Here is a 21,176-nt window from a genome sequence, read left to right on the forward strand (position 1 = left end):
GCACACATCGCGCACGTGTGTGTGTGTGTGTGTGTGTGTGTCCGTGTGTGTGCGCGTGTGTGTTCAACAGAGCGTGTCTTGTGCTGTTGACCTCTGCGACAATACTACACTGTGACATGAGGAAACGTCCATAGAGAGCTGCCAGAGAGTGAGAGCGCGAGAGAGGGATGTAGGGATGGGAAAGGCCGAAGGAGGGCCAGGAATGGTGGGAGACAGGATCTGATGGGAGGATCGTGTTGGGAAGTAAAAGAGAGAGAGAGAGAGAGAGAGAGAGAGACACGGGAGAAAAGAGGCGGAGTGATGGAGGCAGGGAAATAAACGCACACTGTGGCCGAGGCTTAATTAAAGACAATAATGTTGTTTTGTAGTCCCTCAACAACAACACAAAACTCTGCCATGGCCTAGATACAGAGGGGAGGAGGGGGAGGGAAGGAAAGAGAGAGTGAGAGAGAGAGAGAGATTCAGAAAGAAAGAAAGAAAGAAAGACAAACAGTTTATTAGAAGATGTTTCAGAGCAACATTGGAGCCGTTAATTCCTTTATTACAAACCAGGGACTCTGCACCTTCGCTGGAAAGAAAAACCTTTTATTCATTCACGTGTGTGGATGATTGATCGGATTAATTAACAGAGAAGGTTAAAATCATTACCCACACTATTAAACTGTTTATTTCAGGACAAACTGGCACATTTGTGTCAAGCCCTGTTTATACCACGTTTCAAGTAAAGTAAAAGTTAAATTCATCGTTTTTGCATTTGCATTTCCGAAACATTTTACGATTAAAGCAGAAATACTGAAAATTATGTAGTTTTCATTTTGGGCCACTGGTGGGTGCTGTTGCTATGTAACAAAACCACCTATGTATGCAGAGAACAGTACGCTGCAAACACTGACGTATGTCTTCATCATTTCGGACAGTATCATTGTGAAAGAAATATAAAGTGTGTCCAGGTATGACGACGATGGTGTATTAAATGTTCACTGTATTAAAGAAACGTTGTTGAATTGCAGGGTTAATAACAGACTCCATGTGGTGAAAGAATCTTTGTTGCACATGCAAGAACATCTGCATTTTGTCCCCGTTTACACAGAGGCAGAGCAGAGGCAGAGCATTTCTGAAAAGTTTCTCCTCAGGAGAAGTTTTCAAAAAGCTGTGTTTTCAGTGGCTCCCAGCACTGTTGTCAAGTAAACAGACCCCCAAAACACAATGAAAGACTTCTGTTTGAACTTGAAAACATCGTTATGTAAATGGTACCTTAAGCTGAACGCAACTGTTATTTCTGTCCAGCCCCCATACTGGTCGTATAACAACCTGTTTCTGTGTCAGTCTAAAAGTGTCTCCCAGTTTCATGAATGCCGAGTCGTCCTTCAAGAAAGGCTTCGATCGAGCTGAATCATGCTTCAGCTCTGACACAAAGCTCTTCAAGGCCTTTTTTATGGGAGAAAGGTAGCAGCTCTGTCAGGAGAACAATCTGATGTTTGAAAGGACATGTAGGGATCTCCATACTGTATCTATATTTAATTGAATAGCTTCTCATTAAACTAGACATGTATGCATAGAAAGAAGTTCAGTTTTATAGTAGTACAGTCACTTTCATGATGTCTGCTGATTCAAAATACAGTGAACCGTCTTGAATTTAGACCTTAGTTTGCTGCTCACACTTCTTTGAATTTTGTTGCATCTGAAAATATAACAAATGACTTCCTTGGCAAAACCACTGACAGCTCTAAAATCCTCCCTAATGCAGTGTTTCTATTCATGTCACGGAGCAGGATTGCAACGACTTCACCCTCACCTTGTGGCTTCAATGGCAATGCTACTTGTTAGCAATAATGCTGCAATCTTTCACTTCTACATCACTGATCTCTCTTGAACCCTTGTTTAACAATCAGGGTTCAGAGATCTATACTTACTCTATACTTGTTCACACAACAACATTTCAAGTTACAACAATTTATCCGTAAAAAAAAAGAAAAGAAATTGGTGCATTTACACTGCAGCAGCGGACACACTGACAATGAGGGCCATGGGAGGGCGCTGTTGCTTGTTTTTATCATGAAACCAAACAGACATCTGTGCAGAAAACAATGCACTATAAACGTGAAAAAAATCCAGAGAACCCCCCATCCATATGGACTGATGACTAATCGGATGCTATGAGGGGTATAAAACTACTGACATGGACTATAAAACTAGAATACAGACCACGAGCCATACCATGATGCATGAGCAGAGGGAACTATTTACAATGAAAGGGGAGGGGGGGCAGATCTGCATGTGCAGTAACAGTGCTCAGTTGCCTCCGGTAATCTCTGCAGATCAGAACCGCGACCGTGAAAGAAACTTTCCACCTTGGGAGCTGGTATAAAAACTTTGCCAATGCAGTGGATCTGCACGCCGCTGTCGTATAAACACCCAAAAGTGAAGAAGGTTTTGCTGATACACTCGTATTGGTTGTCGTGTAATCGGGGCCTTCACTCAGCTATTTTGCGTCCTGCTCACTGCAATCAATCACCTCTTTGTCTGACCACCATTGCACGTTGGTCGCAGGCAGACCTGAAGAATTGGGGACAATAAAATAATGATTAGAGGTCATATGTAATAACCACAGAAGGGTTACATTGAGGTCAGCGGCTTGCTGAGAGTCATGCTAACCCAGTTACTGTATCGCACACAGCCCTTCTTTAACTACCGGGGTAGCATGAGGAGCTCTATCAGATCAAGCGTAGCGGCAGTTGACCATGAATGGCACGCTATCAGTGGAAAGCAATTAAGCCATCTTGCTCAGATTCCTCCTCTCCTCTTGGCAACAACATGGCTATTTTTTCTCTGCCACCACGTCGCTCTCTCTCTCTCTCTCTCTCTCTCTCTCTCTCCGTCTCACTCTCTCTTACTGTTGCCTGGCAACCTTGCTCGTAAATGTGATCCAACTCACCCGTGATTGGCTGAAAGGAAGGCAGATCCATGTCAGATTCAGAGGGGAAATGGGGAGACACGCATGCATCACAACACCCTTGTCCTGATTGCATGTCACTCCTGCATGTACTGTGTGTGTGTGTGTGTGTGTGTGTGTGTGTGTGTGTGTGTGTGTGTGTGTGTGTGTGTGTGTGTGTGTGTGTGTGTGTGTGTGTGTGTGTGTGTGTGTGTGTGTGTGTGTTGCCAGTGAGCAGCGGCATAAACTCGCAGGTAGGCCTTGAGGCGGGCTGCAATGCTGCAAGCTGAACAAGGCGAAAACACTCTTTGCCGGGTAGCATGTGTGTGTATGTGTGTGTTTGCGTGCTGCAGTTTGCATACGTGTGGCTGTTAACTTAAGTGGCCTCACATCTGTGTGCTACCCCTCTTCCTCTTACCCAGGGAGTCATCAGTGCAGCCAGCATGCAGTGAGCCACCAGCCAGCCGTTTTAATGAGCAAGTGTTGAATAGTTTTTATATTGGCCCCCCGTCTCTCACACACACACACACACACACACACACACACACACACACACACACACACACACACACACACACACACACACACACACACACACACACACACACACACACACACACACACACACACACACACACACACCACACACACACACACACACACACACACACACACACACACACACACACAGATATTATGTGAAACCTCCTGTTCAAAGTTACTATATAGATATTGTTTGTTCGTTCATTCATAGCAACAACTTTATCACACAGACTCTCATGAATGTCACACGGCAAGAACTTATAAAAAGACAAAACCACCAACATGTCAGAGAAAAGAAACAGGCACTTGAATTTCCACAGGGTTCCAGATCGATCGTTTGTGTTGTGGTACTTGGTGAACTCATGGAGGGGCTCCAGTTACTAAAATTCTCTATAAAGTCTGGTCATGCAAACGGATTGCACTTTCAAGTTCAGTATTCAAATGAGGGTTTTATGTGCATGTAAACCCATATAAACCCACCGGCTGTTGTTCACATGCTTCACTTTGTGCTCACTGGTTGTTTAGTTAACTGGGTTAATGAAATGTTGGGGCTACACTGCCTGCTGATGTTCCGACAAGGTGCAGGAGAGGAGGTAGCTGGACGCTGATGTTCGGAATGAAAAAGCTGTGTCACAGAGAACGGAGGCTCACGGCTTTGCTCCAACTCCTGAGCAATGGCGCAACCAATGACATTGACTTCACCATGCAAACCTTTCTTAAGTGAAAATGCAAAAAAAATGCATTTTCAATTTAACTGTTGTCATGTCAATGGGGCCTTTGAGCTTTAAAATGTGTTAAAAACAGAAAAGTTGTCAAACCTATTAGCATAAGTTTTGCCATGCATTTTGCACCAACTCGCAGGCGTCTGTATATCTTTACTGCGATCAGCTTCCAAAGTCAAGTCTGCTCTGGTCTATAAACATGGAAAATTTTAGGAGATCAGCTCTCCCACTGGTGCTGATTCAATGTTTCCTGAGTTCATGTAGACGTTTCCATTGAAGTAAATGTTTAAAGCCACAGTCTCGGCTGCTTTTAGTATCAGCAGTCGCAGCACAGGCCTGAATTGACGCTTGACAACAGTCCTCTGTCCGATCTCGGTCTTTATTACTGGCGACACTCAATAGTCTCTCGAGCGTGACCCTCTCTGTCTTTTCATAGAGTCATACAGTCCATTCATCGGAGGTCTGGAACAATCCTCAGCTGTTGCTTTCGCTGCCATTTCCCTCCACACAGCATCTCTGTGCCTCACATCTGACGTTCTGTATTTACAGCACGTCAATGTGTCCTTATCCTCTTCGTCTGGTTTCCACCGTGCGACTCTTTTAAACACCAATAAGCCATTTCCACCTTGGTAGAAAATGAGTGTAAAGGAAGAGGACTGATGCCTCTGCGGCTGGTGGCCTTTCTGTCACACCGTTGGTTCTACTGGTGGTCGTGTTTGTGAAAATCAGAACCACATTTCTCATAAACTTCATTGCTTCCTGCCCGTTCCGTCCTCCCTTCCTCTGTAAGATAAACATGTTGGAAATGACTTTACCACCCTGATTTCTCTCCTCTCACCATGTGCTGCTCACACAAACCTTTACTTTTCGCATATTAAGTCAAACAACAAACCGCCATGATCCATCATGTGCTGAGTGTAACAGAGCAAGCAATGCAATACTGTCAACGCTTCACCTCAATGGGCAGAAATGTAAACGTGTTCAGGGCTGACATAAAAGCACATTTTTCTTGTGTGGAAAAATGTCATAAATTGGTGTTTTGAGTTTGTCCGACATTAACTAACCACTGAAATCTAAATAATTTAACAAATCAGCAACTGTACAATATCTGACCTCAAACCCTGAAAATAACCTGTTCTTAAAGTTAATGCTCACAGTGTATTGTTCTCTGCTGTCTGTGTGTGTGGTTTCATTACAAAAAAACAAATTGAAATGTTGTCCAGTAAATGGGATAACTTGAAAGTTAAAATACTTGAAAGAGAAAATTTCAGCCCCAGGGAATTTTTCTTTTTGTTTCTTCATGATAACACTAAGCAGCTCATGTGTCATAGCAACAATCCAATAAGACAAACATAATTAAAACAGGTCAAACTGAGGGAGGCAATGAAGTCATTAGTTACTTATTGCTGCACAACTTATTAAAGATGTAACGAGTTAAGCAAATATCAACTTTAGTAACTTGCACAACCCCTGATGATGAGTACATACTGTATGTCACACAGGTGATATGCACTCCAGAACAAATAATGGCCGTGTGTCAAACAATGCAACCTGCTCAGCGGATCATGTGTCTGCAGGAGGACGTGTGTGTTAATATTGCGGCCAAGGGATTTAAAATATGAACCAGACCCAAACACTTGAAATCCCTTGAACCTCATAGAATGTGTGTGCATGCGTGTGTGTGTGTGTGCATACGTGTGCCTGCACGAGTGCTTGCGTTTTGTCGGATGACACAGCAGATATGTGAAAGAAGACTTTTAAAGTGAATCTCGCTGACAGGAATCTTAGATCGCACTGTTATTTTAAACCAAATATCTTACGATGAAAGACAAAAAAGAAAAGACAATGTATTTCAAGCATCAGAACGGCCACTTTCATTGGAGAGAACATTTATCTCATCATGAGGAGTCACATTTGAAACACTTCATTTAAAAAAACCTGCATAGAGACGAGTGTCTATGGGACAGAGGTTTTCTCACGTTTGCAGAAGGTCCCAAATCAAAGCTTCCAGGATTTCAGGGATCTTGTGTTCACGTCCTAGTGTCTAAACTACGGCACAGCTCCAGAGGACTGGAAGAGTCCATGTTTTCTTGAATTATTACTTTTTACTGTCAAGCAGCAACAAGAGGATCAAAAGAGTGAGGCAGGTGTTCATAATGTTATGGCTGATCTGTTTCTAACAACAGCAAATCGAGGCCTTATTTTTAAAATCTAACTTGGGAAGCTTATAAGTAATAAGTTCTAAGTAACTCTGAGTGTTAAATGCAAATTTGTATGTGTTTGCCTGTTATTTACAAGACTTCTGATCAGATTAAAGCCAATAACACACTGTAGTCCACAAGCTACCTCTTCAATGGAACTCTTACTGTGCGTGTGCGTCTGTTTGTGTGTGCATGCAATGAGATTTATGAGATTAATTATAAAAAATAATATTTGGGTGCAGGCAGGCAGCTGGGCAATAAAACCACAAGATCATCAACCTCAACACACACACACACACACACACACACACACACACACACACACACACACACACACACACACACACACACACACACACACACACACACACACACACACACACACACACACACACACACACACACACACCATTTTATTGCTGCTGTGCCAAGCCTTTACTGCTATCACTGTAGAGAGAAGAGCCTCACCACCATCATTGTCATGCTCATCATCCTCACCATCATCATCATCATCGTCATCACTGAGACATCTCATTTGCAGTCACTTAAAGCAGCATGAATAAAGCAACTATAAGAAAAGGGAAGATGGACAAAATCTGGCTAATATTGAGAATATAAGGGAGGGAACCCATAGAGGACATGAGAGGAGCCGAACTGTCAAACCTACATCTACATCTTTATTTCAAATGCTCTCCAAATCATGGAATCCAGGAGTTCCAATCACTTCCATGCCCACAGATGAATAAAATTAATCAGCATGCAGACTATTTCTATAAATATTAGTGACAGAATGTGTGGCTCTCGGGAGCTCAGAGAGTTCCATAAGTCCAGCCAGGAAATTTCCTGCCAATCAACTGTTAGTAGTATGATAACAAAGTGGAATCGACTGAGAACAACAGAGCAGATCAGTGGATGCTTCGGAGCATAGTGAGCAGAGGTCAACAACTTTCTGCAGAGTCAACAGATACAGATCTCCAAACGTCATGAGATCTTCAGATTAGCTCTAAAAGAGTGTGTAGAGCTTCATGTAGGGTTTTCATGGCCGAGAAGTTGTGTCCAAGCTTCACATCATCAAACACAATGCAAGGCATCTGATGCAATGGCGTAAAGCCTGGCCATAGAATGTGACATTAATAAAGTTATTATACGTATGTAGGCACATGTGCAAATATTTTTGGGAATATGGTGTGTCGATACTGATAAAAGTGTGTGTGTTGTCCAGCATTTTTCTTCCCTCTTTAGTTTTCCATTTTATCAATCTGGGAGGATGAATCCAACTGGTGTCTAATCTGTAAGGAAGCAAGAATAAATAAACACGTGCTCATATCTCTGCTCCTTTTGGGCCATGGAGGAGGAAGAAGGTGGTGACACAAGCTTTCAGATGCAATCAGCAAAAGGAATGAGCTGGAAATCAACTTCTGATACCAGATTTAACTGGTTGTAGAACTTGTTCCCCACTTTGATTGCCTGGTCGTAGATCTGACTCAGGAAATGCCTTCAGACTATCAGACTGATCTGTTTGTGTTTGTGTTGGTCACGTGGCTGCAACAGAGAACTGAGGAAGACCTACAAAACATACGAGGATTTAAGAAAGAAGAAGAGAGATCACAAAGTCCAGAAAGTTCAGATCCTTTAAACTGCTGGTGTAGCAGCTGCTAAATTTCATCACTTGCAGTTTTTCGCTTTTTCACTGAAATTGTTCAAAGAAAAGACGTATGTTTAGAAAGTTCTGAATGGGAAAGAAGAGGAGTTGTTAACAGTGACAAATGGATAGATTATTAAACAACCAACACACACACACACACACACACACACACACACACACACACACACACACACACACACACACACACACACACACACACACACACACACACACACACACACACACACACACACACACACACACACACACATCTCTTCATACATTTACAAAAGAAAAGCTGCTCATATTCAATCTAACCTCAGAACTACAGTGAATCCAAACACATCCAGTCTCACCAACATGAGCAGGATTCAGAATGGCCCTGAAGCTGAAGGTAGCTGATATTAATGGTGCTCAGTAAAGGACGGACATCTTTGACCCTGCTGGATGCCACAAATGTTTTATCCTCTCTGCCAGAAGGTCGAATTGCAACAACAGAAGGGAAAATGTTTCACAAAGAGCTTCTTCAACAGCTGAAAATGAATTTAACTAAATCACAATGTGCACATTGCCTGATTTCTATTTCAAAATGTTTAAGAAAAATTGGGTTCCAATTGGGTTTATTTGACTTTTCAACAACGTTTTGAAGGCCACAGAGAAAACAGAGGGGGGCCTCATGAGGCCCACGCACCACCAATCCTTCCAGCAGCTTATTTTTCAATCTGGACAATTTGCAAAGTGAAGATTGTAGAAAGTGTCTTTTTCTAAGACATGGAACTTCTCCATCATCTATGGCTCCCATGCAGAAGGTCCCAGCCCCTGTTTGAAACCATTCTCATAACCCAATCCTCATCCAGAAACAAGTTTCTTACTGTAACTGTGCATCGTAAAATGCATCGTTTTCATTTAAGACAAGTTTTGAAAATGATGCCTGTTTAGACAGAAACACTGAAAATTATGTAGTTTTCATGTTGGTCCACAAGTTGGGGCTGTTTTTGTCATGAAACCACACACACACATGTAGTAGAGAGCAATATGCTCTAAACATTACCAATGGGAGTACTTTGTATATTCGCACGGACAGACGACCAAGTTGGATTGTTATTACGGTGATTTTCAACTATAAAACTACCAAGTCCAGGAGAACATGGAGTGAAAGTCATGACACTCTGGAGGAAACATTGTTCTGATTGCCCATCTACTGAGCATGTGCACAACTACGAGGTACTATGGCCGTGGTGACTAGAAAAGTTGCGTTTTGTCCTGTATCCACGGTGACAGAGTCAAAGTGTTTTCAAAGGTTGTGTTTTCCACCGTTTCCATGGAGATGTCAGAAACATTTTGAAAAGCTATGTTTTGCCCGAATCTACAGAGAGGCAGTGAGAGCGTTTTCAAAAAGTTCTACCATTGTCAAAAAGTCATGTTTTCAGTGACTCCAAGGATGCAAAATGCAGTTTCCTGTTTTCAATTGAAAACATTATGTAAACAGTTAACTGTAAAACTACATATTTACCTGTAACACTGTGTGAAACATTGTCAAGTCTGAGGTTTAAGTCCTAAATAAATTAGTTGACTGTCCTCCAGTGACCTCACAGTGATAGTAAAAAACACACACACACACACACACACACACACACACACACACACACACACACACACACACACACACACACACACACACACACACACACACACACACACACACACACACACACACACACACACAGAGACACACAGACACACACACATACACACGAAGCACAGGGTGTTCCCAGGGGAACGTTGAGCAGAGTGAGTGTTGGGCTGTGAGAGCAGAGAGAAGAGGACATCTGAGAGTTCACTCACGTTCAGCACACACCCGGGAACTCAAAAACACTCCTGCACTTCCCACGACCGGATCTCTCTCTCACACACACACACACACACACACACACACACACACACACACACACACACACACGACAACCTCTTTCTCTCAGCCGTAATCAAAACCTGAAAAGCTTTCTTTCAACGGCTCTGTTCAGTGGACGTGCGACCATGTGAGCGTGTCCATTCTTCATCTTTCATCGATATGTCCTCATCAGTACAAAATACCAATAACTTGCAGCTATGCTGTGAAAAAGGTTTGCTTGATTTGAGAAAAGTATGATTGGAGTGGCATACTATGAAAGCATTGCGACAATGAAAACCTCTAAAGACCTGTTACACGACAACACAAAACTTTTGCTGTGTTCTGGGAGTCTGTTTTCACGACAACGGTGCTCAGAGTCACTGAAAGCGCAACTTTTTGAAAATGGTTCCTAATGTGGAACGTCTTTAAGACGCTACAACTCCACCTCTGTGGAAACGGGAGAAAACCAACTTTTTATAAACGCTGCGCCTGGTCCAGTTCCAGTTCCAGGTCATGTGTTGGTTAGCCTACCCCTACCTAACCCCTAACCCTAATCCTGGTCACCACAGTCGTAACTACAGTAATTTTCGCATTATAGAGCACACCTGAATGTAAGCCGCACCTGCAAAATTTAACCAAAAAAAGCCGCACTTAACGATAAGCCGCAAGTGTCCACGTTGTAACAGGGCAAGAATTTCACTGCAGGAACATGGGGATTGCTCATATTTTCATCCATTCTCACAAATCTGTCTTTCATAGTGCTGGCAATTCCTGCACACAGCGCTGTGTTGTGCGCGCCTGCAGCAAAGCCCGCAAACAGACAGAGAGACACAGAGAGACACACACAGAGAGACAGATACATAATCACCAAGCGTTTTATCTCTGTTGATAAAGTACTTTATCGGTTATTTGCTGATTGTGATTCTGACAAGTAAGGTTTCTCAGTCACAGAGTCCAGTGGGGTAGTTTACGCGATGCACATGAACGCAACATTCACGGCCGTCAGCTGCTGGAGCTCCGGACCACGGAAAGCAGCAACCGACGAGCTCACGAAGAGCAGAAATGTCATTTTTAAGGCAAGTTTTGGAGAAGCAGAGGCGCTAAAAACAGCATGTATCTACATGCGGAAGTAGAATCTGGTGGCATGAAGCCTGTTAACCCCTAAAAACCCAGAAATCGGCCCCATCGTGTTATAAGCTGCAGGGTTCAAAGCGTTGGAAAAAAGTCACGACTTATCATTTGGAAAATACAGTAGTAGTTGTGCACATAGTCAGTAGAAGGACAAAAAGAATGGAGTGTCATGACTCCCAGTCAATATTCTCCTGGGACTTGGTAGTTTTATAGTTGACAGCCACCGTAATTACAATCCAAATTGGTCGTCTGTCCACTAAAATGTCCGTAAATTCTCATTGTTTATGTTAAGAGCAGATTGGTCTCTGAACATGTGTGTGGTTTCATTGCAAAAATAAAAAACAGCAACTAGTGGTTTACAGAGTGTCTACCATTTCTGTGTAAACGAACATCCTTTTAAAAAATGTTGCAAAGTCAATGTGAAACTTTTCTGGAAAGAAAAGTTGTGCCTTCCTGGTTTTCACAGAAATGGAACATTTATTTAAAAAGTTCTACCATGGCAGTTTTCAGTGGCTCCATCAGGTACTGTCATGTAGACGGACACCAAAACCATAATGAAAGTTGCAAAACAGGGCCTTAAACACCAAGAGAGAGCATCCACACTGAATGCAGATGGAAACACATCTGGTATAGATTAGAGCTTAATGGTGGCACGTGTTAACTTTCGGGAAATGCACAAAAAGATCTACAAACAGCTGATGGTTGTTCTCCTTTGGTGATTCGCTGCTCGACTCAGAGGCTGCAGTCAAACGTTGATGTCAGTTTTACTGGTGAGTACCTGCACAAGGATCAGAATATAGCAGCCAATAATACTGCACAACATACCACTAAGTCATGAATGAGACAAAAGACGGTACCAGTGGCGCCGCCAGCCGCAATCCTGTACGCACCGTTCGTACAATTCTTTTTGAAGGTGTGACAAAATAATAAAGTTAAAGCCTGGGATGCTGTTTCTGTATGCCCTCCCCCGATGGCCGAAGTTGCAGTTCTTCGGATGAGTTCTCTGGTAACCCCCCCTCGCACCTCCCGAGTGTACGGCCGGCGGGGGTTGTGCATACTGTGAAATTCAATCCTGGCCACTTGGCGGTACAAAAGACGAGCACGGAGCCGTCAGTACCCTTTAAGCTATATTTACACTTACACACTTACACACACACACACACACACACACACACACACACACACACACACACACACACACACACACACACACACACACACACACACACACACACACACACACACACACACACACACACACACACACACACTGTAATAAGTGGCACATTGATGCAACACAGAGCATCATTCTTGGTGCATCCGTCCCTTTAGCGAATCAGTGATAGAGCATCACACAGCATGAGAAAGAGCAGCGATTGTGGACAAGCAGACGCCAAACAAAGTGACTCATCAATACGAAAAGAACAAAAAGCCTGTGACGGGCGTTTGGCATCTTCTCACTGTATCACTTCTGTCTTTAACGGGGTGTGTGGAGGCTGACGAGGCTCCTGGCTTCCTGGCTGGCCTGTAAAAACAGCAGGAGGCTTTTCCTGGACCTCAGTGGGAGGAGAACCCATCCCACATCATCTTCATCTTTATCTTCATCACATGCACCATGTGTCAGCTGGACTGCGCAGGTTCCACCAGCAGGAGGAATCCCTGTATCAGTGGTCTTTCTCCATCCTGTTCTCCCTGGGAGGAACCTCACAGGCCCTCAGAGGGTCGTGTTTGTCTGACCTCCTCACATCTTCCTCCTCCTCCTCACCTCCTCAGCCCCCGCTTTATTCAAACCACAGCCAAGCTGCAAGCCCACGTTCGGAATATAAAGTGTGTCGAGACAGTCAGAGCCAAAAACAACAACAGAATAATCCATAAACCACCAATCTGTAAAGTTCAGTCGGGTTTTTTTGGCACAGAGAAGCTTTGCATTCAAAAAACAGATTTTCCATTCACAAACGCTTCAGGACAGAGAGCGTGTAGAAACCATGTGATGACAGTTTTATTTCAGCCGTTTTCACTACATGATTGACTTCAACCTGATAATAAAAACATCATCATCATCATCATCATCATAATGTCTAACTGCTGTGTGAAACCAGCACAGACCTGATTCATTAAGGCCACCAACGAGGAAATCTCCTCCTGAAACGTCAGATTTTGTACCACAATCCAGCATCAACCTTTAAAAACTTGAGTCCACATTGATCTTTTCATCAAACTGATCTGTTTCTTGCATTCTGAAGTCTGACAAAATCGATCCTGTAACAGAAATAGTTTTTATCGACCTCTCAGAGACACTTCCTCTAGATTTCTGCCTCCGTATACAGTGCAGAACATTTTCTTTGACGATGTGGACAAAATGTACCTTGAGGCTCCTACAAACACATTCATGAGCGAGAGATCAGCAGACTGCTTGAAAATATCTCCATAATCCTCCTGAAATCCAACAACACAAGAGAAGGCAAAAAAGAAGGAGATGTTCTGGTTCTCCTACCTCTGGTGTTGGTGGCCATGTCTGCCACTTTCTGAAAGGCATCGAGGAAGGCCACAGCAGCCAGGACCGTAGTTCTAATGGAGAGGAAACACCCGTTAACGCTTCAGTCTGCACGCAGGAGCGGAGAGAAACATGTGGACAGGAAGCTTACCGGAGCTGGGAGTGCAGTTTGGTGGCCTTGGCGCTGAAGTCCTCCCACACGGGATAGGAGCACTGGCAACACAGAGACGGAATCACACGTTAAAACAGGGACAATCAGGTGGAATAACTGTACCAAACACTGTAACAGCAACTGATAAACTAGAGCTGAATACACATTTATTCAATATTTATTCAATAATGTTACAAAATCAAGATGATGCAGAATGAACAGTTGATGAATGATTAATAAAACGGTATGGTATGGTAGTTTGTTTTTTAGTTTTTGTGAAAACCCAAAACTTTTGTTGCATTGTAGTTGTTTGGTTACACGACAACGGTGCTCTCAGTTGCTGAAAACACAACTTTTTGAAAACCGCTTCGACTTCCTTTTCTAAAATGCTTCGACTGTGCATGTGAACCACGGTTGAAGTAAATATTTTTTTCTGCACGTGTTGAAAGTCACCGTAAAAAAAAATTGGTGGTCAGTCCAATTATCCATGTACTCCCTTTTGGTAATATTTAGAGTGGATTGCTCTCTGCTGATTTTGTGTGTGGTTTCATTACAAAAACAACCAACAGCACCAAATAGTGGCCCAACATGAAAACTATATTGACTTCAAAAGGTTGGCAAGTAAATATGAACCTTTTTAGAAACAAAAACATAAAAACAATGCGTTGAAATTGTGTTGTTAAACAGGGCCTCAATAGGTTGATAACTTGCACTCAGGTGCAGATTAAGGGTCCAAATATTAAAGTTTTACTTCCACCGGCTCCTTTTCAGACACTTTGAGGTCTGAAAGCGCTGCTAGTAAAACCTGTGTTCTGTTGAAATGAGTCGTACTGAGTGAAGCTCTTTAGCTTCCACCACAGCAAATGAAAAAACACTGAAGCAATCAATTGAAAATTGTGCAAAATTCCCCCCCCCCCATTACATCAATCAATATAGAGACATTTATATTTGATGGATTGTGTAAACGAAAGATATCGCTGATTTAGTTACAAGTACATTCATTTGTAACGTCTCACATTCTGACCTGTGTAATTCCATACGTATAATCATTAGGGATGGGGCCGATCCGATCCAATATCAGTATCATGTTCCAGTACGAATATGATTCACAGATCGGAAATTTCCGGTCCAACCTGCGGAGATTTCCAATCCATGAAGCCTCGTCTGTGCTTTACTGTTACTGATGTTACTGTTTCCCTGCCACCGCTCTGTTCGCTGGCTGCAAAATGTGGAATGATTACACTAAAAGAAACTGCAAAGCAACACAGCAACGTGGATGTTTGCCGTTGTACAGCGAGGCGCCACTCTGCCACCAGACATCACCGTTTCAAAACGCCAGCTCGCCGAGGACAACGGCACTTACATCAAAACAATGAACAGCAGCTCTTCCACTGCAGCAGGTGATTCACACCTCCATTAATCTGCGTCCCACTCCACAAAAAACTCCCTGAAAATAGTCCCAATCATTTGTGCTGCAACAGTGCTGCACAGAAATTGTAGTTTGTGCTGCATTGCGAAATAATTCCCCCAGGGATTAATGAAGTGATTCTGAGGTTTTGAAGATATAACAAGTTTATCTAATTCAGAATTCTAATTCTAATTCTATCATGAGATGATGACATCACGCAGACCCCCACATTGTCCAAAGTGAACAAAAATTGTTTGTACTGCTTCCTTTTCTGATCTTATACTAACCTCAAGTTGCCTTTTGAGAGAATACATGCATAGATCAGTACAATTCATTACAGCCTCATATAAAATCAACAATAATGATAATAAAAATATTATAGCAAACAGAGCTCAGGTATCAGTATCAGCAAATATCCAAAATCGAGTATCGGAATCGGAAGTGAAAAAACATGGATCGTGCATTCTTAATTATCAACATATTATAAATACAATGTCCTATTAAATAAGCTATAAAACATCTTTTGATAGCATAATCTAATTGTTTAAATAAGAGGAAATTCCAATGAAGATGCAGAACTAAAAATCTTTCCATTATTATTTAAAAGGCCGTCCTGAGTGTATTTTACAGTCTTTGTTGTCTTCTGTCCCACTGGGGTGCTCAGTTCTAAACTCTTATCTACACACACACACACACACACACACACACACACACACACACACACACACACACACACACACACACACACACACACACACACACACACACACACACACACACACACACACACACACACACACACACACACACACAATGTGAAATCATCAGAGACTTCCTCTGCAGCAGCAGGACTGCAGACATAATCCAAAGCAGTGTGTGTGTGTGTGTGTGTGTGTGTGTGTGTGTGTGTGTGTGTGTGTGTGTGTGTGTGTGTGTGTGTGTGTGTGTGTGTGTGTGTGTGTGTGTGTGTGTGTGTGTGTGTGTGTGTGTGTGTGTGTGTGTGTGTGTGTGTGTGTGTGTGTGTGTGTGTGTGTGATGCCTGCTCCTCCATCCTCCAGCAGCTTTTTCAGCCTGGGTGACGGCTCTATCATGCACCACACACACCCCCACCTCCAGCATTTATTACATTACACTTGATCCAGGTTAACCTATAACCCTGTTAAATGCTGTGAAGTGGGGGTCCGGAGGGGAGGGTTGCCGGATGTATTTATATCAGCGGGAGGTCCGAGAAGCTTTACGGGAACTCTGAGGGAAAAATATCAGCCGGGCCAGGATAAAATCAAAGTAATGCAGAGGAAACTTAAAAAATGGAGGCTGGAGATGAGGGTGTAGAGGTGTGTGTGTGTGTGTGTGTGTGTGTGTGTGTGTGTGTGTGTGTGTGTGTGTGTGTGTGTGTGTGTGTGTGTGTGTGTGTGTGTGTGTGTGTGTGTGTGTGTGCATGCTCTGGGGGGGTGGGGCATCCTGTGGTGGTGTCAGCCTGGCACAGAGAGTGAGGCTGTAACGCTTTCATCTGGCCTGTTTGATGTAGTTTAATTTGGTCTGAAATCACAGTCCTATTCCCCCTTGGTCCCCAAAGCTGCCCCCCTCTCCTCACACACACACACACACACACACACACACCCCACCCCCTTTGCAGCATGTTCACGGCGCCCTGCAGAGCTTAAGTAGTGTGGATGGGAGATAACGTGGAGTGACGCCTTTCTTGCACGTGTACACACACACACACACACACACACACACACACACACACACACACACACACACACACACACACACACACACACACACACACACACACACACACACACTTCATTAACATATTTCTGGCATTTCAATCTAGTCAAAGAGGCTGGAGGCAAGTGACCAAGCCACGACAGAGAGTGTGCACATCTTATTATGCGCTGCAGGGAGTGATCAGCAGTCTGCAGTATCCCTGACTTAATGGATGATTCTCACCAAACTCGGTTAAATCTGACACTGAACGTAAAGCGAACCTTACATTTTTCATTATTGCTTCTAATGCGATGTGTCAGTAATATCCAAAGCACATTATTCCTGGTTTGTATGCAGTGGTGTTTCTAGATGTAAATAACGATGAGGCAAGACTTTATTTCAAGTCCAGTGAAACCACTGAATGCCAAAGTAAAGTGGGTGCCCAACTTTTTAGCCACAACATTATGAAAACCACATAGACACTGATGCCATGAAAAGCTTGTGCACTGGAAATAGCGGATAAAAAAAAAAGAATTAAATTGGAAAAAAAAAAAAGGCAAAGTAGGAAAGAGAACCTGGGTCTGCTGTGTCGAAGATGAAAATGTCACTACTGGACCACAAAGACCACAAAGTTACACAATCATGAGATACCTAGAAATTCTCTAACATCGTCTCACTCAGTTTACCGCTAGTGAAAGTTTCAAACCCCTCACTCCGGTTCTGTGAAGCATTGCCTAAATCAGCACTAGCCAATAAGCTCTCAGCTTCTAAATGACACCGTTAGTGAGGCTTCGGGCATCAAAATCACATGATATGAATGAATGGAGCCACAGCCTGAGCATGCACACTTACACTTAACTACATGCAATACACTTTGCATGGTGAGAGAGGGGAAAGCCTCACGAATGTCCCATTGGGATCGGGAGTTCCCCGAGCTGATACCACCGGTGTTTCAGATTAACCTGTTAATTGGTGATCAGCTTCCTCAACCGTCCCATGCCAGAGCATGTTAAAAAACACGACCACAATCCGTACCTGTCCTATTCTTTAACAGCATTTACATTAAAGACTGTTTCGTTGTCTGCATTTAACATCAGCTGCTGCTTACAGTTGGTGTCACCAGTTAACAGGGGCACCAGTTAAACCGAAACAATGGGAAGTGATGCACATCTTCACAATAAAACACCATTGTTACAATCCACATTGCATTATTAATCATTTTAGCTGATATCAAAGCAGAGTTGTAACTCCAAATGAATGCTAGCTCTGCATCAGGAGATACAGATTCTAATGGGGGGGGGTTGCTTATGCTCAACGGGATAAAGCTCTGATGATTCCCCCCACGCATGCGGTGGTACTGTATTGTAAAACGAATGAAACTGAGTGGAGTACAGGTGAGGCGAGCAGAGTGGAGTTGGGCCGAGGAGGTACTAGTGGAAAAGCGCCACATGAGTGGTAGTTTCAAAAAAGTGCCTTAGTATGACTTGACTGTGGCAGATAGGTACACATCTGAAGAAAGACTTTATCAGTCGCATCAATAGAAGAAAAAATAGAGAAACTGCTTGATCGTCTTGTTTCAGTATGTGGCTCACATGGAGGCAGTTCACACATCTTTGTGTTTTTAAATCTTTCATCCAGCGGTTATGCTGCGAATAAGAAACAGACCGTCGGTGTGAGTAAAAGATCGTCTCAGTGAAGCTCCTCATATCACTTTAAAGAGGTTATAACGTCCGCATCCCTGCAGCTCCGTTCATGCTCCATAAATGTGTCTGCGAGTGTGTTTGTGTCTGGAGCCTCGTGTTCACAGACCGCGACCATAACCACTGCTCTCACATGATGGCAGGACTGGGAATATCAGGATGGCCGAGGGGCAAACACATCAGCGTGAGAGACGCCGAGCAGGAGACAGTGTGTGAAAAAGCTTTGGGATTGTATACTATTACATCACCACTTCCTGTGTGACAGAAAAAAAACCTCAGTAGGGCCCGCATGACTGCCTCTCATGCACACACTGGTCGAACTGTGCCCATGTAAACACAACACAACCAAACGTCATGCCAGCCTTCTTTTATCTCCCGTTTTCCCCCCCCAAGTCATTGGTTTAAAGCTCAAATGGTTTCAGCTGTCACTGTGTTATATCAGAGGAGCATTACACAGTCAAGACTCTTTTGTAATTTATGGGGAAAAAATTATGGAAAGTTCCAGTTCCATGCACTTCACTTTGGTCTTTTCTTCCTTCCTGTCACCATCATCACTGCCTCCATCTCAATAAAGTACATGTGACTGCTGTTCAGTCTGTGTGGAGAATGGACGTTCACTGGAAAGAGGTGGAAAGAGAAATCTAACAAAAGGTTTGAGCTGAAATAAAGCAGTTGGTACTCTATCCTCCAACAGGTAGCCTTCTTTGATTTACACGGAAAGAAAGATGGATCCAACTACTTGATGGCAATAAAGTCATTGCTTAGTAGTAAATGTGCCGATCAATACAAAAATAGGAGCACTTGTATTACAATATGTCTTGTGGACTCACAGATAACAGTAACATGTCTCGACTCTGATACAGAGTACTATGCAAGTAGACTGTGATTTTTGATTTGCTTTTGTTCTGCAGTTTGTCGGTCATCAATGATGAACAACACGATAAATGAAGGACATGAAGGACATTACTATGCTTTTTTAGTATCTGGTCCGATACTGCACGGAGTACTCTTACTCGGAAAAACACCCCGATGACACTCAGAGAGTAATACGTGATGTCATCCGTATCAGTAGCAGGTAGATGAGAGAGGGGGAGCGATGTCTGCGGTTTGGAGGTACTATAATATTAATGGGAATGACAAAAGTAAGAGATTGTAAATTATGTTCTGATAAAATATCAAGAGGAGGAAAAAGATAGTTGGTACAACACCAGCAACTTAATCAGCAGCAACTTAATCACGAGAGACATTTTTACTAGCAGAGTTAGCCCGATGCTGCTCAGTAGTTTGACTGCTCAGTAGATCAAGAGGATTTTGCTCCGAGCCGTGCTTCATGCTACAAATAACATGCTACAAATTAGTGTTTCCAACACATCTCAAAGGTGCTTAACTAAACTGAAATTCTGGAAATGTGACAAAATCAAACTCTTGGTTTGGATGAAACTTTGTCATATTTTCTTGTTAAAACAACAGCAAGGTGCAGAAAGAAGGACACGAGAGATGGAAAAGACAAAGAGCCTGAGGCTGTAGTCAGGACTGTTTTCATATTGTGATAAATATCCATCAACATCATGATAACAATATCAGTCATAAAGCCTTTCTTCATGGCGCTCCTTAATTCCGACCTGGAGATGTTTCGTAGTGTGGTTAAAAGATACCCTCGGGTTTTGTGGTCCTCTGAAGTGTTTGTAGAACTGTACATCCTGAATCAAACATAATTCCAGACCGTCCGTGCTGACTGACGTTTTTCTTATAGCACCGTTCTACAGTCATCTCTTCCTCATGCGGACAACACATACAATCCCACTCTTCTCATGCTTCGAAGTTCCAGCGTAAACGTTGTTTTATGATTGAAGCACAGGCGTGACATGCGGAACTTAGACGTGCGGAATCAACATGAGAGAACGTGTGTGCCATCTATACTACACGCAGTTCCCACTCCCAAACTGCAGGGGGCAGTGCATCGCAAACACACTCCCACCGCAGTATTAAATTAAAGCAGAAGTAGTAGTTTTCTTCTCTTCGACACCAGCAGGTGATCCTGTAAGTGGACAGCGGTGCGGAGTATGCAACTATTGTTTCAAATTAAATGTCCCCTCTGTTGAAGTCTGACACTGAAGTAAATTGACATCTATGAGTCAAATGTTGTGTTTCCAGAGCGGATATTCAGCTTTATGCTTTTTGTGTCTTCAGCTCCGCCTTTCTTTTGTCTGCTGACTTCTGACTTCACGTCTCCGTCTGTGAAGTCAGAAAAATTTGGAGGCGCCCGGAGCAAAGACGTCCACGTGAACAGTGGCACACAGAGGGGCGTGGCGGCTAAAACTACGTAATTTGGCCGCACGAAGCCGTGCAGAGCTCACGGACGCGTCAAGCATAAAACAGCCTTAATGCTCACATGCTTGTGGCAGACTCTTTCAAACTGTCCTGCTGAGGGGTTTGACACACTTCTGTCAATGATACTTTGGATGTGAGCCACTTTTCTCCTCACAAATATATCTGAGCTTCAGAATCCAAGGCGATGACGACGTGTCTCTTACTGACCTCCTTTGGACCAACTTTGATAACTGTTCATGTCTGATTCACACAGAACCTGTATGAGTGACCCCACTGCCAAACAGTTGTAGCGAATGAAGATTTTGTGAGATTTA

At 43.2% G+C, this 21,176-nt stretch overlaps 1 protein-coding gene across 1 annotated transcript in view; it reads right to left on the bottom strand.

Moving 5' to 3' along the window:
* mtss1lb (MTSS I-BAR domain containing 2b) overlaps window positions 1–21,176 on the bottom strand; it is a 73,443-nt gene that overhangs the window by 41,598 nt on the left and 10,669 nt on the right. Inside the window, exons 2-3 of the mRNA XM_080495616.1 lie at window positions 13,711–13,772; window positions 13,560–13,633 (exon numbers count right to left, since the gene is read on the bottom strand). Of these exons, the coding sequence (XP_080351742.1) occupies window positions 13,560–13,633; window positions 13,711–13,772 (136 nt within the window). The remainder of the gene's footprint in view (window positions 1–13,559; window positions 13,634–13,710; window positions 13,773–21,176) is intronic.

The sequence above is a fragment of the Blennius ocellaris genome, assembly GCF_963422515.1.
Source record: "Blennius ocellaris genome assembly, chromosome: 1".
NCBI lineage: Eukaryota > Metazoa > Chordata > Actinopteri > Blenniiformes > Blenniidae > Blennius > Blennius ocellaris.